The sequence below is a fragment of the Lepisosteus platostomus genome, chromosome 7, assembly GCF_059453375.1.
Source record: "Lepisosteus platostomus isolate fLepPlt1 chromosome 7, fLepPlt1.hap1, whole genome shotgun sequence".
Classification (NCBI taxonomy): domain Eukaryota; kingdom Metazoa; phylum Chordata; class Actinopteri; order Semionotiformes; family Lepisosteidae; genus Lepisosteus; species Lepisosteus platostomus.
Genome location: NC_142617.1, coordinates 55888532 through 55908111, shown reverse-complemented (window position 1 = coordinate 55908111; position 19580 = coordinate 55888532). Strand labels below are relative to the sequence as shown.

Below are 19580 nucleotides of genomic sequence, written 5' to 3'. Positions count from 1 at the left end.
AGATGTGTGGATGTGTTATGGCAACTGTGGTGAGAAATAAACCATCTCTCCCTTCCCCTCTTGTAAGGTTATGCGAACTGTCACCCCATCCACATTTGTGTTCTTTTTTGTGCTTCTTTGACCAATGGCTAACTATGATGAAACCCTTCCAATCATCCTGCTTTCTCTGTCCACCCCAGTCTGTTCTTGTTCGGGTCAGTGTTGCCCAAACTGCATGGATGTAGTCATCATAGAGCTCTAACCCCTGGAAGGTGTCATTTTCTTTCTGTGCTTGGTTATACGGTAGTTATAGAACGGTCATCGGCTGTTCTGATTTTTACAGAAGTGAGGATATTTAACCTGGGGTCTTTCAGATTTTTCTGAATATTGTAAAATATTTCTCTCCTCTCACTCTTGTGAGGCTGAGGTTCTGTGTTCTTCTAACCTGAAGCTGTCAGGTGTCATGCCCTTATTTGTGTGAATTACAGGCTGCTGTACATTGTTTTGAATTCCTAAAGAAATCTAACAGGCTCTGCTGGTTTATGGAAGCATGTTGTTTGTTTCCATTATGCAGTTTATGAAGCACCACAAGGAGTCCTTAGTAACTATTCAGCTTGACAGATTGAAAGAACATATGACGGACATTCATCTGTTTTTAAAGTGCAGTATATTCATTCACAATTTAGAAGGGGCTTGGAATGAAGAAATGTTTTTTTTTTTGTATGTAGGACCCAAGAGATCCCCGCATTTCCCTATCATATACTGAAAAGTGCAGAGGTTCCATCAAAGTAAGGTTACACAGTGCACTAATGAGTCCACTTCTGATTATTGACATTGCTGCCCTAGAAAACATTCAAAGAGCAGCCAGAATAAATTCAGGGCTAAACGGAATACACAGGTATGTTAAAGGAGAGGGGATTTCATATAAGTAAAAAATAAAAAAAATCATTAAGATATTGACAGTCATCCTAATGGTTTATTTTATGCTCAGCAGCCAAAAACAAAAAGAACAGAAGGTCCACTGGAAATTGTGAGGAAGTAAATTTAGGACTGAGAGCAGGTACTTTTTAGAACTGAAAGTTAGTGTCTGGAGCAAGATTCCCAGTCATTTTCTTGAAACCGACGTCCTGGGAACTTTTCAGGAAAAGAATATGCTCTTTAGGTCTGTATACTACTAACGGTCAAAGAAGGACAACAGAGAGAAGGCCCCCTCTGCTCTGTTATTATCATCTGCTGTAATGTCCTTGCAGGGAACTAGGAGTGTGTATTCCAAGAGTTGTGATGTATCAGTGAGCTCCATGCTGCTTTGCATGTACACCATTTACCAAGCCCGATAAGGAAAGAAGAGCTCTTGTAAAGAACTCATCTCCTGTTCTGTGCACAACAGTTCATGTCTGACCTCCTGCAACTGAACTCTTCACTGAACCGGGAAGACAGTCTGCTAAAACACTGGCCCTTTGTTATTTAGCTCATTGTCTGCAGCTCAGGTGCTGCACAAGATTTAACTTCTCTAATGATGTATAATTTAAACCCTGTTAGTGCACCACTTACAGGTATCAGAAAAAGTGTAAAGCACTCTTTGATTAAGTATATCAATTGTTTTCAACAAGTCCAGAAGAAAAGAGTAGTAATTATTTTATTCTGAATGCAACACTTATACATCCAAACACATTGATACACCTGTATTATAAATAATATACTTCACTCTTATTTTTGCTGGCTCAATCCATTTGATACCTTTATTGCAGTTAAAGTAAACATTGGGAGTTTTCATGTTTCTGAAATTTCCAAAAGCATGCTCTATAGAACTCATTAGTCACTGCACATTTTCTAAATAAACTGTCCTATTCAACCAGTTTTAAAACCCTGGTAAATGAATATGTCCCTATAAACCCATTTTACCCTTATCTTTAATCTACAACAAATATGTATCAAGCTGCCCTCAGAACAGCAGTATGCGATTTTATTGTTATAACTTTACATATTTTTTCAATTATCCATTTCACATACTGTTGATTAATTATAAATAGAATGTATAGAATGAATTTTTAAAACCGTGATTAATTTCATACAGTATGTACTTCTAAACCATTATCTCCTTTCCCTGTGAGTTAGTAATGAATCTGTATCATTCCTCCCCAGACATAGCGATAGGTGGTCCTGTTTCTGCAGTACCTGTAAGTCACATAGCTATGGGAATACTTTTTTTGCAGCCAAGCCTTGATTGGGCCTGTGTTCCTCTTCAGCCACATCATGTTCAATCTGATGATTTCTAGGCTTTGTTCGACAAAGGCAAGATGTCCAAGTTTCTTCTGAGACACAAAAAAGTTATACACCTATAACAAAAAAAAAAGTATCATTTCTGAAGGAACAAAGAGTTAGCAGACATTTAGTCTACTGCAATTAAAAATAATGACACTAAAAATCTGTATATGTTATATGTCCAATGCATTTCATGAAAGAGAGAAACCGCTCCCCTGACATACACACACTCTTCGCCACAGTAAGTGTTTTTACTGGGTTGTGATTTTCAACACCTAACCTAAATCAGATTTAAGTAGTGAGAGTGTTTTTAAATTATGTGAGTTATTACAAAATAGTCAATAGTACAATGCCTTACATTTTAAAATGTAATTGTCAGTCAAAAAAGAGTTAAATTAAACATGTTTAGACGTTCAATTAAACACAAATGTTTAATTGAACTCTTTTTGTGTTTAATTAGGAAACACAAAGGCAAAAAATCTGATTAGCTTGAAGGGACAAGTGGTAAAGGAAGTCCTGCCTGAAAATAATAACTTGACTGTACTTACCTCATTGTACTCCTCTGTAGAGCCGAATCTTGATATAACAGAATTGACGATGTGGGACAAATATGAGGAGCCTAAAGAAAACCTGAGAGGGAGAACAGAGCAAATTAGATCAAACCACCACTCTGTAATCTTTACATGGGAATTTGTGTGTCAAATTAATGGACACAGGAACGGTGGCCCACAAGTGCAAAGCACAAAACCAAAAATGAGTGCATAAACCAAAAAACAACACAAGCAAAAAAGAGTGCACACACAAAAAACAACACTGCACAAACAAAAATGTGTTCAAAAGGGAAATAGATTTTTACAACGGACAAGACATCTCTTGTTAGGTGACAGGGCAGCACTGAGTGGAGTGGGACGTTTTTGAATTTTTGTAAAATCTTAAGAAACACCACGAGAGTAGGATGTTCTGTCGGGTTTGCGGAGGGCAGCTTGCTGTAAACTATTCGTTTTGCCCACATTGCAGCAGATCTATAGGATTTTTACAAAACTGTAAAATGTTTATAGAAAATCTATGATCAATCACAGTATATGTATAGCCCTCGCTGAACTGCTCCTTTACCGAGTCAAAGCTGCCAAGGCTGTCTCCATTAACAACACTTGAAGCAAAACATGTAAGCTGACAATAGAGAAAAATATGTAGCTATAGCTTTGCAATATGTATTTTTACAGCGAAACTAATGCAAAATGTGGAGCAGTCTTATCTGATGTCTCCTTGATTTGCAAAAATCCTACAGATTTGCCACAATGTGGGCAAAATGAAGTTCTCACCAAGCTACCCTCCACAAAACGGACAGAACTGTCACTGTTGTCATCCCTCCTCTAGAGGGCGCCCCTACCTTTTTTCGTTGTGTTCCCAGGTTTATTTGTCCCAGTTGCGTCTTATTCCCTTTTCCCTGTTCAAGCCCGGCGTCTCCGTAGTTCTGGGCTCAGCTTTGGAAGACGGACGTCTGAAGGCCTGCCTATCCACCGGGCTCAGGAGCAGTCCGAGGGCAGGGCCCTTTCCCCAGACGTCCTGACCTACTGAGTCCGGGGCTCGGAGCGCCTTGTCCCGTCAAGGTTTTAACTATTCCTATTCCTAGTTCCCTGTTCCCTTTGTTCGTCTCGGACGGATCTCCCGGCACCTGGACCTTGGACCGCGCCCTGATTCCCCCCACTGGACTTCCTGTTGGACTCGTTGGCCTGCGCTCCCCCCATCCACCAGATCACCGTCGTCGCCACCCCCTGTGTTTCTACCCAACCTGATCCTGCTGTGTCTTCCCTGATGTCCTCCTCCAGTCACTTCCGGATTATACCGTCTCAGATAGGGTCTTTAACAACGCATTTCATGGGGAGTCTGACCCGGCTCCCATGACATGAACATCCTACTGTCGTGGTGCTTTGAGATTTGAGAAAATTCACAAAAACATCTCATCAAGAACTCAACACAGAACTCAACATATGCACTCTGCCCTCTCACCTAACAGCAGATGTGATGTAGGTTGTGAGAACCTATTTCCATTTTGAATACATTTTTATTTGTGCGCTCTTTTTTGTTTTTGTGTTTTGCACCTTTGGGCCACTATACAAATGAAGCATGCTATAAAGGATATTCTCAAATGAAAGGACACATAGGACAGGACAGGACACTCTTCTACTGATTGTATTGTATGTATTGTATTATTATTATTGTATCATTCGTTACACTGTGTCTGTGTTGTCTGTGTTAAGCTGCTGTTGCACTGCAATTTCCCTCATGGGATCAATAAAGTATCTATCTATCGGGCCCTGCCTTAAAATGTACCACGCAGATCCATTGAGTTAAGTGAATATCATTGCTGTTATTATTTGTTTTATTTTTCTGAGGGTTTTGTCTAAGGCAGCCCACACGTATATTAATGAGCCACACCAGATTAAGAGTCAATTGTCAATGTTCAAGAAACATGAAGCACATGGGTGTAAGAATAAAAAACAGGTCAAATGATTATTCAGCATTGTAAGATAACTACATTAAAACATGCTGAAAAGAGCAGAAAAGATATAAACCTTTACTTGAATAAAACAAAGAATAAACCTCTACTTGTTCCTTTACATAAAAAAATGGTACATAAATTATTAAAATACTGGGATGAACAGTAAATTAAGTTCTTTGCATTTCTATAGTACTTTTTAATCCCACACGATCTCAAAGGGATTCCCACAGTGCTGAGGGGACCCACTTCATCCACAAGTAAAGTGCAGCACCTGGGTGAGGCAGCAGTCATGAGTGCCTATAGCCCCACTATACAGACTGAGCAGGACAGTGAAGGCAGCCAGCAAACCTATTGGTGCACAACAGCTACGGCAGACAGACATCTACATCTAACAAACAATGCAGAAGGTTAATATAATCACTGACTGTCACGACCACCCCTTGCATGGTGAACCTGAGCTCCCTCTAGCTGGGTGTTAATTTAGACTACAACACCCCGATTCAAGTGCAATAGAACTAGATTATCTTTATTCTCACAGCTATTGATCTGATCAATTTAGCCAATTGACTGTATATTTTAATTATTTTATTTATTTATGTATTTATTGTTTGCATCATACATGCACAGTATATCTCTTACTTGTTAATGAGTTCAGGTTGTGTTAAATGTATTGTGTGATGTGGTATGTCTTTTACCTGCCTGCAATGCAAATTTCCCACTTGGGGCAATAAGGTAAGTATACAGAAAGTGGAGACGTGAGAAATTGAGTTCAGGGGGACACCTACTGTAGGTTAACACCTCTACTCTTTTGAAATGGTGCTACGAGGTCCTTTGTGATCAAATAGTCAGTTTAATGTTTTGTCCAAACGACAGTAGCTCCTGCAGCACAGTGTCCCCAGTCACCATACTGGGGGCATTGGTGAGGATCACCAATTGGAGATCACCACCTACTGGTCCACCAACACCAACTGCAGCAGCAAGGTGGATAGTAAACTGTAGGAATACAATCTAATGAATAGCACAGTAGTCCACTTTAAATGGGATGGATTTGTTCATAGAATGTCATACTGATTCTTGATTGTAGAAGAAAAACAAAGGAAAGATTTATTTTTAAATTCAGTAACATTTCACAGGCGTGGCATGCTGTTAAGCCTGGTGCAACTGTCTACCTCCAGCCCCGGAGAGTGTGTGACCACCTGTCTTCAATGAGAAATAAGTAGGGAACGTACTTCTCCACCAGCTCCTCCCAGTGACTCCGCACAAACCTCCACACCAGCTCACTGCTCCAAAGACTGCCTGCCATCCGGCTGACTAAGATGATAAAGTCCTGCGTCTTTATGGCTTGGTTCTGCAGCGCAGCATTCAACAGCCTGAAACAAGTGAGGGTTTGTAGTCACTCTGAGGGGTTTGCATGGAATACATGGAGACACAGCTTACTAATTATGCACAACAGAGGAACAGCTCCAGTACAAGATATACAAAGTACCATATATATCCATTTAAATTGTGTGAAAACAAAGACACTGCATGACAATTAAGGTGTGAATAATTTAAATCATCTTGTGTTCTCTGAGAATATTCTTTACATACCCATCCCTTCATGTACAAAATGAAACAGAGAAGCTATTTTAGGGTTAATGACCTCGTTCAATCAAGTGTAAGAATGCTACATATCTGTTAATCAATATAGATTTTTTTAAACAAATCTTTCAAATCTTGTAGAATTAAATCAACCTTAGCTAACATTATTGTGAATTGTGATTGTGAAAAGCACGGGCACTTGCCAGATTTTCTTCTTCAGATTCCTGGTACTGGAGAGAGCCGCCAGGAGGAGCGCTTTCTCCGTGCTGGAGACGCTGCGCAGGTACTTCTGCAGCACGAACATCCACTCCCTGTGCCCACCTCTCCGGACACCCTCACGGAAAATCAGACCTCGCAGGGTCCTGGGCAGCCTGCGACAACACCCACAGCATCACAGACGAGTCCCACAGCAAGACAGCGCAGCACGCAGGTCCACGGAACATTAAAAGGCAGCAGCAGAGCACTGGAGATTTGCATAATCTAATTTGCTGTTACAAAACCGTGCACGGTTCCTATACACTTGGAAACACGTCCTCACCCCTGGACTACCTGGTTCACTGCAGTAGCCTTCTGTACTGTCTTATGTCTGATGTCTCATTCAGTCATTTGGGGCGGGTTTCACGCGTGTTGAAATCCGATACGATTCTTTCTAATGGTTTTGAAAAGGTAGGGGACTTATCAGCAGTGCAATTCAGTTTGACGTATAAACTTCTCCTTGAGAAGCGTGGGTGTTCTTACCACTAACTCGAGAACTGAACTTGCATCGCACACGAGCAAGGTAAAAATACCTTAATAAAGAGTGACCGAAATAAATAACTAATGTTTTTTAGATTAAAAAATCTGTGATAGTTGATATCATTTTCTATTCTCAGGCTACCGCCTTGAGCCTTATTCTTCACGTTAATCAAGAAGCTATAAAATGCAACTTCTTTTCCCAAATAGTGTAGTTACGAAAGATTTCCACAAGATGACACTGCACAACAACAGAAGTCGCCTCTTTTGCGAAAAAGACATTAGGCAGAAAATATCTTTACTGGAAGATTTGCCAAACATTTTTTCCTTCCCCCAACCAACTTTTTTATAACTCCAAGAAAATCCTCAACAAATAACCTTCAGATCCAGCTAACGTCCGATCCTTTAAATCTGCTCCGTGATTGAAATTATTCTGCTGTGCTCATTTCTTACACATTCCGAAACGAAGTGGAAACAGTGGTTTTGGTATCTGCCATTACTGAAGCATCATATATAATTAACAGTGAACGCAGGCGGTGGCTGAGACCCGAACCCAACAGGTGTGACTATGGACACACGCAGAACATGCAGTATCCGCCAATGGAGTAAAACACACGTGAGAGGTGGGAATGCTACACGCGTCGTGTGCAGCCCAAGCAGGGGTTCCTCCAGGCCCTCTCCAAACCCCAAGGGCTACGTGTCCCGCGATCCCCGCTTTCCGCCCCACTCTCCCAGCCCTCTTACGGGATCTTCCCGTCGTTTGCCATCCAGCTGTGGAAGATGTTCTGTGCCCGCTGCCTCACGGGCAGCGAGGGCATCCCGCTGGCGAGGGACAGCAGCAGCACCCGCAGGTTCTGCTGCGGCAGGGAGCCGCTGTCGTCGAAGCTCCGCGCCCGGATCTGCCTCTCCAGCACGTCCCACAGGTGAGTCTGCCAGACAGGAGCACAGAGACCGACAGCTCCGCACAGTGAGACCGCAGCACCGCGGCCCGGCCAGCTCTCTCCGCTAACACTCCCCGAAAGCTGAAATGTGCTGAAATCTAGTGAGAGGTTTTATATTTCTCTCTATATATACTGTCTGAAATTCCAGTGCCTTTTTAAATGCAGTCATTGTTTATTTGCCGTTGTTACCCTTCGCAAATGATTTAGTCATTAAAAATTGAATTATTCACTTGTGCTTTTCTTTCGTATTTTGATCACTTTATTGGCCATATACAATTTATTATATGAGGAATCTGTCTTTTCGCGTACCCCAACTTGCTCTCCATGAGATACATGGAGAAGCTTGGGGTCAGAGCGCAGGGTTATTTTTGATGGGGAAAATGGGCCATATTAAATCACACTGGATAACCCGTTCTACTGCACAAGATGAGTGTATCCGACAAACTTGCATATATTTCTGCGCATTTAGAATTTCAATTCCATGTGTGTTGTTGTGGAGAATATTATTTTTTGGCGTATAATCAATGTTTTTTAAATTGTATGTGACAATAAAGGTAAAAAACCGTGCTTTTCACCTTGATCAAGTGGAAAACACATCCCTGTCTGCCGAAAGATAATTTACTCATAATCTTTCCCATGTGAGAGACGAACATCCGTATGGGCAAGTACTCCTCTTCATGCTTGAGGTATAGGCTGAGGGCGAATGATTCGCTGTACTGCAGCGACCCCTGGCTGTAAGAGGCAGAAATGTCATTTTACAAGCCGACCGAACCGTCAGGCACAGTTGAGAGGTCTGCCATGTCGGTCTTTGGAAAAAAAAAAAAAACTTTGTCAGACCTTTTAAATTAGCAATCAAAAAAATGCTTGCAACTCTCCATAACTTGAATGTGTTCTTTTTGTATTCAATAAAAGCATGAACTGTTTTAACCATATTCTATCCCAAATTGCATGGGTAACTTTCCCAATACAGTGCGAGATTTGTGTGTGATATATCATACATAAGAGAGGAATGCAATCAGTTTATGTCATTCAGGTCAGACTCAAACAACAATAATGCTTAAAAACGATATGTGAGTGGTGACCATGCTCGTAAAGCACTCTGTCGATGTGAGAGCCCAACAGCCTGTCTCCCAGAGCCAAGCCAGGCCCTGTCTCCCAGCTCTGTACCTGGCAAGGTGAAAGGCATCATCAATCAGACTGGCTCTGTCGATCCGGCTGAACACTGTGTGACGCTCCTGCAGCTGTCTGACGAGGGCGTGCAGGGTGGGCAGGTCGTAGGACACCCTGTAGAAGCCGGTGGAATTGACATTGGCTTTGATCCAGGCCACTTCGTGAGGGAGACTGATGAGCTCTGCGAGGCGGAGGACAACGTGAGAGAGTCTGAAATTCATCTGGAGTGTTGTGACCCAGTGGGGGGTTTAATAGGGAGCCAAAATATACCATTGCCTATCTGTCTATCAATATACCTAACTAGAAAGGAAAATCACTGATATACAGTATACTGTATATATCTCTATTATAAATCAGACTCAAGTTTGTATAAAGAGAGGAAAGCCAAAATCAAAATGATGCCCAGGGAGCCAATGACTTAAAGGGGAGCTCCAACGACATTTTTATATTTGGGGGTTAGAAAGAATCAGCATTGATGAGTGCATTTCACACCACAATGAAAGCAAAATGTACACAGTTACTTGTAAAACCTCCAATTTACACCACAAAATAAATAAAGTTGCCAGGTGTGCACAGCGCCTTGTTCTGCGATTCAGAATGAGGCAACAAAACTTCCAGTGACTTGTGCGGCCCTATGACATTGCAAACAAGTCGGCTTGTGAACACATCTCTTTTAATCTGATAGAAAAATTGCTTTCGGTTTTGAGATGGTTTTGCCGACAAATACTACTTACTTGTTAACTCTGCATGCAGATCATATTGGAACATGTCTGCTGCACAACCTGTATTTATACGCTCGTACATCACATGCCATTATTCACTACAGTGACTAGTGGGCAGGAAGGGGTGCTTCACATGGCAATTCGTGGGAACTTGAATGTGAGTTGCGTCAATATGGCGACTTACAGTACTTTCACAAAGTTCACAATTTTGCGCTTAATTCGCAATTTGTCATTTTTTTTCTATGACATCAATGAATTGATTTTGTTACCGAGATTTATTAACTGGTCTGAGAAATTGGGGATGCAGTTGCCCTTTAACTATTCTGGCTTCAGCAGACTCTGTCTGGCCCTGCTTTGTATGCTAATGGGCTGTTGAAAGGAATCGCTGGATTTGGAGCATTTCCTGGGGCAGGAGCCTGGGACACAGCATTGCAAACTAGGCTGTCCTGTTGCTTTCTGTGCTGGAGGGCCCTGCTCAGTGTAACTCCCCCTTACTGGCTAGTCTCAGCCATTTTAAATTTACTGCATGTGTGGATGTTTAATTCATTAAGAGCACGAAGTCTACTGCATTGGGTGTTTCTTCTCTTTAGAAAACACAGAGTTCATGTTTATTCCCATATTTGTGATTGGGGAGAGAGGCACTGGATCCATTCTCCTCTTAGGGCACTGAAGTAATAAGAATGGGATACAAATGGGTGACTTCTCAATAATAGTGCCATATGAAATATAATCCATTGTCAGTCTGCAAGGTATGTTTTCGGCTGCTTTGTTTTTGTCACAAGTCCTTCCTTTGCTTTGCGATGGATTGGTTAATCTCACACTTCACTCTTCCTCCCAGTGTCTCACAATGCATGGATTGTGATTTCACTGTGCTTTACTACACTTCACTGTGCCTTTACCAAGGTACCTTTGGTGCTTCTCTACCACCCCAACACACTTTCTATCCCCAGGACTATTAACAACAACTTTTCCATCCTACAGGAGGATCCCTCCTTTGGGCCCCTCTTTTCTGATCACCCCATCATCTCATATCGCCAACCCCCTAATCTGTGTAACCTTCTTGTTCACAGCTCCCTTGACCGCCCTCAATCATCATCCACACCAGGTACTTTCCCTTGCAACAGAGTTCGCTGCATCAGCTGCAAGTACACATCTAACACCACATCATTTTCAAGGCCCCTCAGAACAATTACAGATAACCCAGATGGCATCTTGTACCTCCAGCAACCTTATTTACTGTAGCTCTTGCAGTAAATGCCCAGCCATCTACATTGGAGAAACAGGAAGGAGACTCGGGAGACCGCTTCAGAGAACATGTTAGGGCTGTGAAGATTAAAGATTTCTCCAAGCCAGATGTTTCTCATTTCACCTCTGATGGCCATGACCACTCTAATCTCTCCATCTGTGTTCTCAAAAACGGTTTTCCAAACTCATACATCAGAAAGACTACAGAAACCACAATTATCCTGCAGCTAGGATCACACCTTCCCCCTTCTCTTAACGACAGACTACTTTTCTTCTAAATTCTCTCTATTCATTGTAGGTTTCATTTCACACCTCTCTTCACCTATCCTGACTTCACACCTCCTGATTGGCCTCTCTTTCTATCCCCTGCTATCACCTCTTGCTCCTCTTCTCTCCCAGCTTTTGTTCTCCTGCTACATTACCTTTGCTTACTGCCCTGTCTTTCTCACACCTGAAGAAGGCTCCACGGCCGAAACGTTGTGTTTTCATTCTTCTCTTTTCAGCATGAAATAAACCTATTACTTGTTCCTTTGCAACTAATTGAGTAGTAATTTCCTTACAAAGAATAAGAAATTACCTTCTTTCTTCTTCATTAGGTAGGTGGTGGCAGATGATGAGGTGCTTGAATAAAACGTAAATGGAATCTGCCACAGGAACCTCAAAGCAAAGGTGAAAAATAAATTACGATTTAGAAGGAAAATAAAGAATCCGAGTGTGGTCTCTGACCGCAGCTGACTGTAGAGGAGATTCTTCAGGTATAAATGCCCAGCAGGATGAGCACGGCTGGGACCGGGTGAGTTTGTGTTGATCACAGTGAATGAGGACTGCAGCAGCACCTCAGAGATGACTAACAAGTAGTGACTATAAACAGGGGACTTCCACGCACAGTAATTAGTGATTACTGAATCAAATAATCAAAGAAATGAAAATCATAGTGGAGAGGAGAAGGGGAGGAGACATGGACAGTTCAGACAGGGACAGACACAATGTGGAAAGGAGAAGAAAGTGAAATGGAGACACAGAGTTTTTTTTCACCCTTACCCTGTTCCATTCTGGGGATATAGAGTGAAAATATCCTGCTGCAGTTTCACTTTCTGTCCGGAGACTTGCACAGACACCACAGGGTAGCCTTTTTGTTTCGTCCAGGTATCCATTATAGCTTTTACATCCACTCTCCTGTTGTGCTCCAGAGCGCTCTGAAAAAAGACTTCCCTGCGTTTGACTGCTGTTCTAGACACAATCTGCTAGCCCTGGTGTGTGAATACCTGCCCAGGACTTGTTTCAACTACTGTATAGTATAGCAGATCTGACCAAAGTGAACAGAAATGTGTTCCACCAAAATGAACATATTAACAGAATGATCTAATAATTACTACTTATGATCTGTGACAGGTAACGGCCTATACTAAGTATATGTTTTTTTTCATTGCATTTTCAGAAAAAAGATCCTACTGCAATATTCCACAAAGATAGAAGGAAAAGTGAGAGTGAAAAGATGCAACCATGAAGGCATCTACTGTATGTCAGTGAACATTTGCTGAACTGGTACCCGGTACACTACTGGATTAGTAGTCTGTAATTTACGGGTACAGTTATTGTGCCATTAAGAGTGGTAGAGCTGGAGCACGCCTGCAGTGAAGGATTACCAGAATGATTAGAAAGTACCAGGTTTCGCCTCCCCAGCCCATGTAGAGGGCTGTCTATACCTTTGTCAGTGCGCTCCAGAGGTCATCCTGCTGTGCATTGCTGTAACTGTGCTGCTTCAAATAGGCTCGAATCCCAGCAGTAAATACCGTCTCATTCAGATAGCTCTGGATCATTCTCAAAATACTGGCACCCTGCAGAGACAGTAGAGAGGGTGTTTACTCTAGTGAGATATACACAATGCAGGAAATACAAGAAGATGCACTGTATCACACTGGGCAGGTGGCACTGTACAGTATGTAGTAGGCTAGATGATGCAGTGGTCAGAGATAAGGACTGTTACTGGGACATTCCCAATTTAAAATGGGCTCCAACATTGATTCACACAGTATCACTACCATGTATGAGTTATTTAACTCTCTTGTGCTCTGGATGTTAAAGTTTTGTAGGTATTGTTTGTGATTCTACAGTAGAACCGATGAGGTATAAGTCTCTGTAGGTTAGTCTGGATAATTAAATATATGTTGCATGATTTTCACAAAGATATGATTATTGCCAGTTTTAGACTGCATATTTAAGCGTTAGCTGTGCTATATTCATTGTCAGTAAATTTACTATGAATAAATACAATTAGAGGAATTACATTAATATCAGATTTCAGGTTTCAGAGAACCAAAGAGCAACAAAGAACAACAAGAATATACTGCAGGAATCCAGGGACCCTTCTTTCAGGTAACCACAGCAGTGATTAGTATACACATGTAAGAAATGTTTCTAGAAATGTTCCATTTTTTTATCACATCAAATTTGTTCTCATTTCTCCTAACCTTGCAGTAGGAGACAATATCAAACATCTGCCTAATCTGCTGGGAGTTCTTCACTGGCAGAGAGATGGGGTGAGAGGAGCTAAAGGAGTCCCTCTCCAGAGCTCTGTAGACGTTCACAATGAGCAGCTGGTCTTCCTGAAACACACAGCACACATTTGGATCTGGCAAATATCACAGAACTATATTTTCATCTCGGTGTTACCACCATTAAGTGGAGATATGCTCAGATTAAAGAGCACGACAACATCCCATCTAAAATAAATAGGATTCTGTCTTAACCCAAATGTATAGGTAGTTTAACCAATAATGTCACAAGATATCAAACATAATAATGTACTGTAGGTTAAGAAATAGTTTGCTTAGAAACATGAACACAGCTGGAAGTAAAGGGGTTATGTTGTGTATGTACAAGGCATGTATCTATTTCATAGTCCTTTGTAAAAAATCAACAGGATGCAAAAAAAATGATTACTGTAGTATTTATTTATTGCAAGTATTCAATATTGCAAACTCCATGCATGGATTCTTTTTTCATGGAAAGCAGAAACAGAAGAATACTTTTTGAGCCACCAATTCTCAAGATGTTCCTCACTCACCACACACCAGCTTGGCTCCAGTTTGTCTGCAGCGATGAACTGCATATAATTTCCAAAACCTTCATTCAGCCACAAGTCATTCCACCACTGCATGGTGACCAGATTTCCAAACCACTGGAAACAAGTGTTTTAACAAAATCAGCTCTCAGTTAATAGCAGGAGCCACGATGCATCTGCATGGTTTTCTACTGAAACAGTTTCTCAAAAGTGATTAAGACATCCAGACAAAACAGAACCAATGGCGTCTTATTTTTCTTTTGCAGTGGTACTTAAGTAAATTTAGTTCATTCCGGTTCTTTCAAGATCCACCATAAATTCCAGACAATTGCTGAGATCCAACACATAATGGCAATATTACCAAACGAATCTGGTGTTCTCAGTTCATCATGCTAGAGATGACTACTGATGGTTCATCTGAGGACTACTCAAGATGACTGCTAGAGATGACTACTGATGCTTCGTCTGAGGACTACTAAAGATGACTACTGATGCTTCATCTGAGGACTACTCAAGATGACTGCTAGAGATGACTACTGATGGTAGGCAGCTGCGTCAGCATGCATAGGCTGCAAAGGAGACCAGGTAAAGGATCATTCCATAATAATAATAATAATGTTTCTTTATTAGCCCTATACAATTTCTTGCATTAGGAATGCGTCTTTTCGCATACCCCAGCTTTTCTCCAGGGAGACACAGACACACAGACAGAGAGAGAGAAGCTGGGGGTCAGAGCGCAGGGTCAGCCATTGTACGGCGCCCCTGGAGCAGTTGGGGTTAAGGGCCTTGCTCAGGGGCCCAACGGAGTAGGATTCCTCTGCCGGCCGCGGGATTTGAACCGGCAACCTTCCGGTCACAGGCGCAGATCCTTAGCCACAGAGCCACCGCTCCGCCCCAATGCTGTGGTACCATGCTGTGGTAAAGAAAAGAAACACTAGGTTTCAGCACTGTGACACTTCAAGAAGGCTTCACAGCCGAAATAGCATGGAGTGAGACTTTACTTGCTGCTTTTCACTTCGTGTCGTGTGTGGAAAGAGAGACGCGAGACACCTGCCTGGTGAGCGAACTCGTGGGCCGTGACCAGCATGATCCACAGCCTGTTCTTCTCGCTGGAGGTCATGGGGTCATACAGCAGGCTGGTCTCGCGGAAGGTGACCAGACCCCAGTTCTCCATGGCTCCAGATTCAAATTCAGGAATGGCCACCAAGTCTGAACACAGGGAAGAGCAAGGAACAGAGTAAAACATCTTTCCATTTAACATGACAGAGACAGATTTCCACAGGGGTGAGAGAAGCAATCCACAAATTAATCTGAACAAATCAGGTATTCCTTTGTGTATCTGTTTTTTTTTGAGAATGCTAAGTAACTCCATACCAATTTTGGGAAGAGGGTATCGAATCTGGAAGTATTCTTCAAAAAATTCCAGGATCTTCACCGCAACATCGAGAGCATAGGAGGTCTGGTCAATCTGATTGGGGGGGGCGTAGACGGACACCTGGCAAACACAGCACAGCTAAACATCGGCCCTGAGCATCATCGGTTAACACCGACACTCTGCAGCAAGCACAGCGTGTGGTATCCAAACTTGATTGTACATGATTTTACATGAGTAAAAACTTCCATGCTTGCCAGTTTTCAACAAAACAATGTCACATTTGCCCTTTTGAAACATGGTAAAATTATAGAATTACCATCAGATTTATGGGACACAAGGAATTAGTGTTGCAAATATTTGTGAGGTTCGGATCAGGTATGAAGCCAAGACCACGTCATTCTCCACCTTTCCCCATCACCGAAGGTCTGTTTTTCTCCACTATCTTATAAGTGGATGTCCTAAGCACCAGTTTAAGGTGGCTCCTGGTTTTACAGGGCATCTTAAGCACTGATACTGGTTTTCCAATGACATTGATTCAATATGTTAAACTGAATTGTCCAACACCTCCAAATTCATAGAGCACTTAAAGAAAAGAAAGAAAAAGTTCAGCTTCAGTTGCTTTGTGCAGCTGGTTACAGACAACCACTGCCCATGTTACACATCTGGAAATATTTGATTAGACGCATTTTTATATGTTAAATAGTAATTTGATTGAAGAATTTACCCTAGTGCCATATTTTGATTTTGTGCTGTTGGATGTAAAGTCACTGATGACGAAGGCGACCAAATAGCTGCTCATCCTCACACTGTGGAGGAAATGATCTTCAAGCAGTCCATCAGCCCTCGGCTTTGTCTTCACCTAAATAAACATAAACCATATATAAAAATGAATTGAATTGAAGCTAAAATGGTTTAGTTAGCTATTTTTTCTCATATAAATTGTTTAAATCTGCTATCGCGTCTCACAGATATAGTACAGTACGTGCTTTCACAAATGGCACTTTCCCTTTTCATCTGCCAGTTTGAGCGACCGGAGAAAGGCCCTGGCTTCTCCTGTATGGGTCTGTCATCTAGAGTTCATGAGAAATATGACATTTGTTTTAGAAATCAAGTTTTGTTTTTGATTGCCCTCCTCACTTGCCATTGCCAGCTGCTCATGAGCTGGGCTTACCTGCAACTCACGGGCAGAAGGAGGCCCTGTGTGCTGTCCTTCTTTCAGTGCCATCCATCACTAGAACACCACTTGGAGATGAAGTGCGTCTTTTACTGTGTCTCTCAAGTGCAAGCTGCCTGGCAACTTTGAGGATGGCTCAGAACCAGCCAATCCTGGTGGAACTCAGAGTCCAAGCTGGCTAAGGGCGTTACCTTGCCACGGACGGACTATGGAACTCTGAGCACGGAGCCAGGACTTTTACTGGGACCAAAAAAGTGTATTTTACCAAACGCAAACCAAATAATTTCAGGAAAGGCAGGAGAACCCATGAAATGGAACCACTAAAGTCTCATAATCACAGATATGTGGACAATGAATCAGGAGACCTTCCTTACCTTGGGCATGTTGGAGATGGCCTTGTTATTATAGTCCCGCACAACGACAATCGAAAACACAGCCTTCATGCTGGGGTCATCAAAGCAGGGGAAAGCCTTCCGGGCAGAGGTGGGCTCAAATTGAGTGGCAGCTAAAATCCTAACGATAAAACACACAACTGCAGTACTTCACTAGGCTTCTCTGTGATGGATATTCCTTTAGGCTCCTTTTCCAGGAACTGCAGAATTGTTCATATCTACCACTGCTGCTACTGTTGTAACTGAACTGATACTACACACATGCAAATAAAGAAAAAACGATGCATTGCTAATCCCACACCTAAGGAGCACCTACCTTGGGATTGTGTTGTCCGTCCAGTAGGAGGCTTTGTAGAGCCCAGAGAAGCCGGTGGAGATTGTGGTGTTGTATGCGATAGACAGCTGGTATTTCCTCCCTGCTGCCAGGGGTATCTCGGAGATAAACGCCAGCTGCTCATTGGGGACAGACTCCAGCACGCGGACTGAGATGCTTTCCTGGCCGTGGTGTGGGGTCAGCTCTTTCAGAAAGGCCTCCGTTATGGACAGATTTTTGCCATTCAGCACAACAGAGCTCGTGCTATTCAAAGCCGTCATCAGGATATGCACCCGACCAGTGACGGTGTTCGTATTGAGGTCTGGGTGGATGTAGATGTAGTACTGCTCAGGTACCAGGGTGCGTGGAAGACGGTACTGATGCCATGGAAACGAGGCCCCCTGCTCCTGACTGCTGCCGACGGCCGTAGCAGCAGCACTCATCTCCAGAGCTTCCCAAATTCCAGCCACCCACAAGACCAAGACAACACAAGCTGAAGCCATGGATGTTGTCTGCCTTCAGCGGGTTTATTCTATATTATAGTCTTTCCTATATTGCTCTTCTCAACCCCTGCTTTTACCAATCTCAGAGGAATCCTAAAATACAAAAGAAAGGAGTGATGTAAAAATATTGTGTAAGCCACATCATTGATCTGTCCATATTCAGAGTACCAAGATATTAGTCTCTTTTTGTGTTTACCCATGTTCAATATTTCAGGAACAATATCTATGTAACGCCAGAGAGGGACAGATGGCGTTCAATGCGGTTTCTGTTTTGAGATTTTACAGATGTTTTCCTTCCTATTTAACTGGAATACCTGCTATCAAGAGTCCAGGTGCCATAAAAAACCTCTCAATATGTACATTGACACAGTGTCTTCAGTACAATTTCTGTTAACACTAAAGAAGAAAAGTTGATTTTTAGATTCAAAGGATCATAAAGCATCCAGTCTTTCACTTTTTATAAAAAGAGCTAGAAATTGCTAGAAATGCTACAAGAAGTAACTCATTATTAAACATATCATTTTTATAATCACATCAAATATCTCAATGGATGATCAGCTTTAATACTACACTGGAGTTTCTGTTCAATATGTTTTTAAAGCTTTGATATCAGAAAGGTAGAAAATAATTGTCAACAACCTCTTGCCAATCAAGAATTCAAATAATAATAGTGGACATGGAAAAGGAGAATATCTTACCAATGGAAATTTACATGAAAAAATATTTTGCAGACTTTCAATTACAAAATGTATCCAACACTTTCAAGAATGGGAAAATATGTTTTAGCAAACTGTCCCAGAAATCCAAGCAAGAGAGTTTTGCCAGTAGGCTTGTAGCTTTCTAAAGAGACTTAAAAGAAAGTGGATCTTCCCAAGACAGAAATGAACTGAACACTTCTGTGCAACTCATTGTAAAATCTAGTGTCAAACTAGGCTTTAACAACAACACTGACAAAAAGGTTGCACACATTATACTAGAACCAGTTTATGTTGATAATTAATAAAAGTCACTTTGTGTAAAGCATTTCTTAAACTGTTTAAATTACCTGCAGTTTCCAGTAATGTCCTTCTGAGGTGTGTCCACTGCCTACTGTTCTGAGGTCCACAGACACGAATGCTGTCAGCTCACTGTTTGCATATCTATTGATATCACACACCCAATCAATAACGATGTAGAACAGCCTTCCAGTTCTCTTGAATAAGGAGATATGCATCATATGCATCATAGATACCAGGGAGAGTAAGAGCTTGTATGCTGTGAGTTTGTATGCTGTCTGCTTGTTTGGAACTCTGCTAATTGCTTTTTCTGTTTGGACCTTCAGTTTGGACTCCTTTCTCAATCAATCAAGTTAGCTTGTTTTACTAGAGGGGAGTGAGATAGACTTGACTGACTGCAGAATACAATATAAAAGTGAGCCTTATAGACCATTATTAAAATCACCCCAGAGACCTTTAAGGTTTGCTTTAAAATTATACTGTATAGCTAGATGCGTCTATTCACTCGGGGTTTATAATCCTTTTCTCTTTTTTAAATAAGAATTCAAAAACACTGGCCACTTTATTCCTTTACTGTTCCAGGCAAATGAGTGATTTGCATAGCAAATGTGGATCAATTCAATTTCATC

The 19580-nt window shown here is 41.8% G+C and overlaps 1 protein-coding gene across 2 annotated transcripts; it reads right to left on the bottom strand.

The window, feature by feature from the left end:
* Positions 1-1597: 1597 nt before the first annotated feature.
* LOC148659270 (endoplasmic reticulum aminopeptidase 1-like) lies at positions 1598-19122 on the bottom strand. Of its 2 annotated transcripts, XM_088641339.1 has the most exons (18): positions 19002-19122; positions 17457-18049; positions 17123-17261; positions 16299-16433; positions 15574-15694; positions 15254-15408; positions 14203-14316; positions 13607-13741; positions 12842-12973; positions 12177-12331; positions 11713-11792; positions 9166-9349; positions 8574-8730; positions 7802-7986; positions 6529-6696; positions 5974-6114; positions 2790-2871; positions 1598-2315 (listed from the first exon to the last, which is right to left on the bottom strand). In XM_088641339.1, exons 2-18 carry the CDS (start codon positions 17954-17956, stop codon positions 2091-2093), a joined length of 2808 nt encoding a protein of 935 aa, XP_088497465.1. In that variant the 5' UTR covers positions 17957-18049; positions 19002-19122; the 3' UTR covers positions 1598-2090. The 2 variants fall into 2 exon arrangements, with proteins under 2 accessions (XP_088497465.1, XP_088497464.1); XM_088641338.1 differs by having other exon boundaries at positions 15254-15694.
* Positions 19123-19580: the final 458 nt, after the last annotated feature.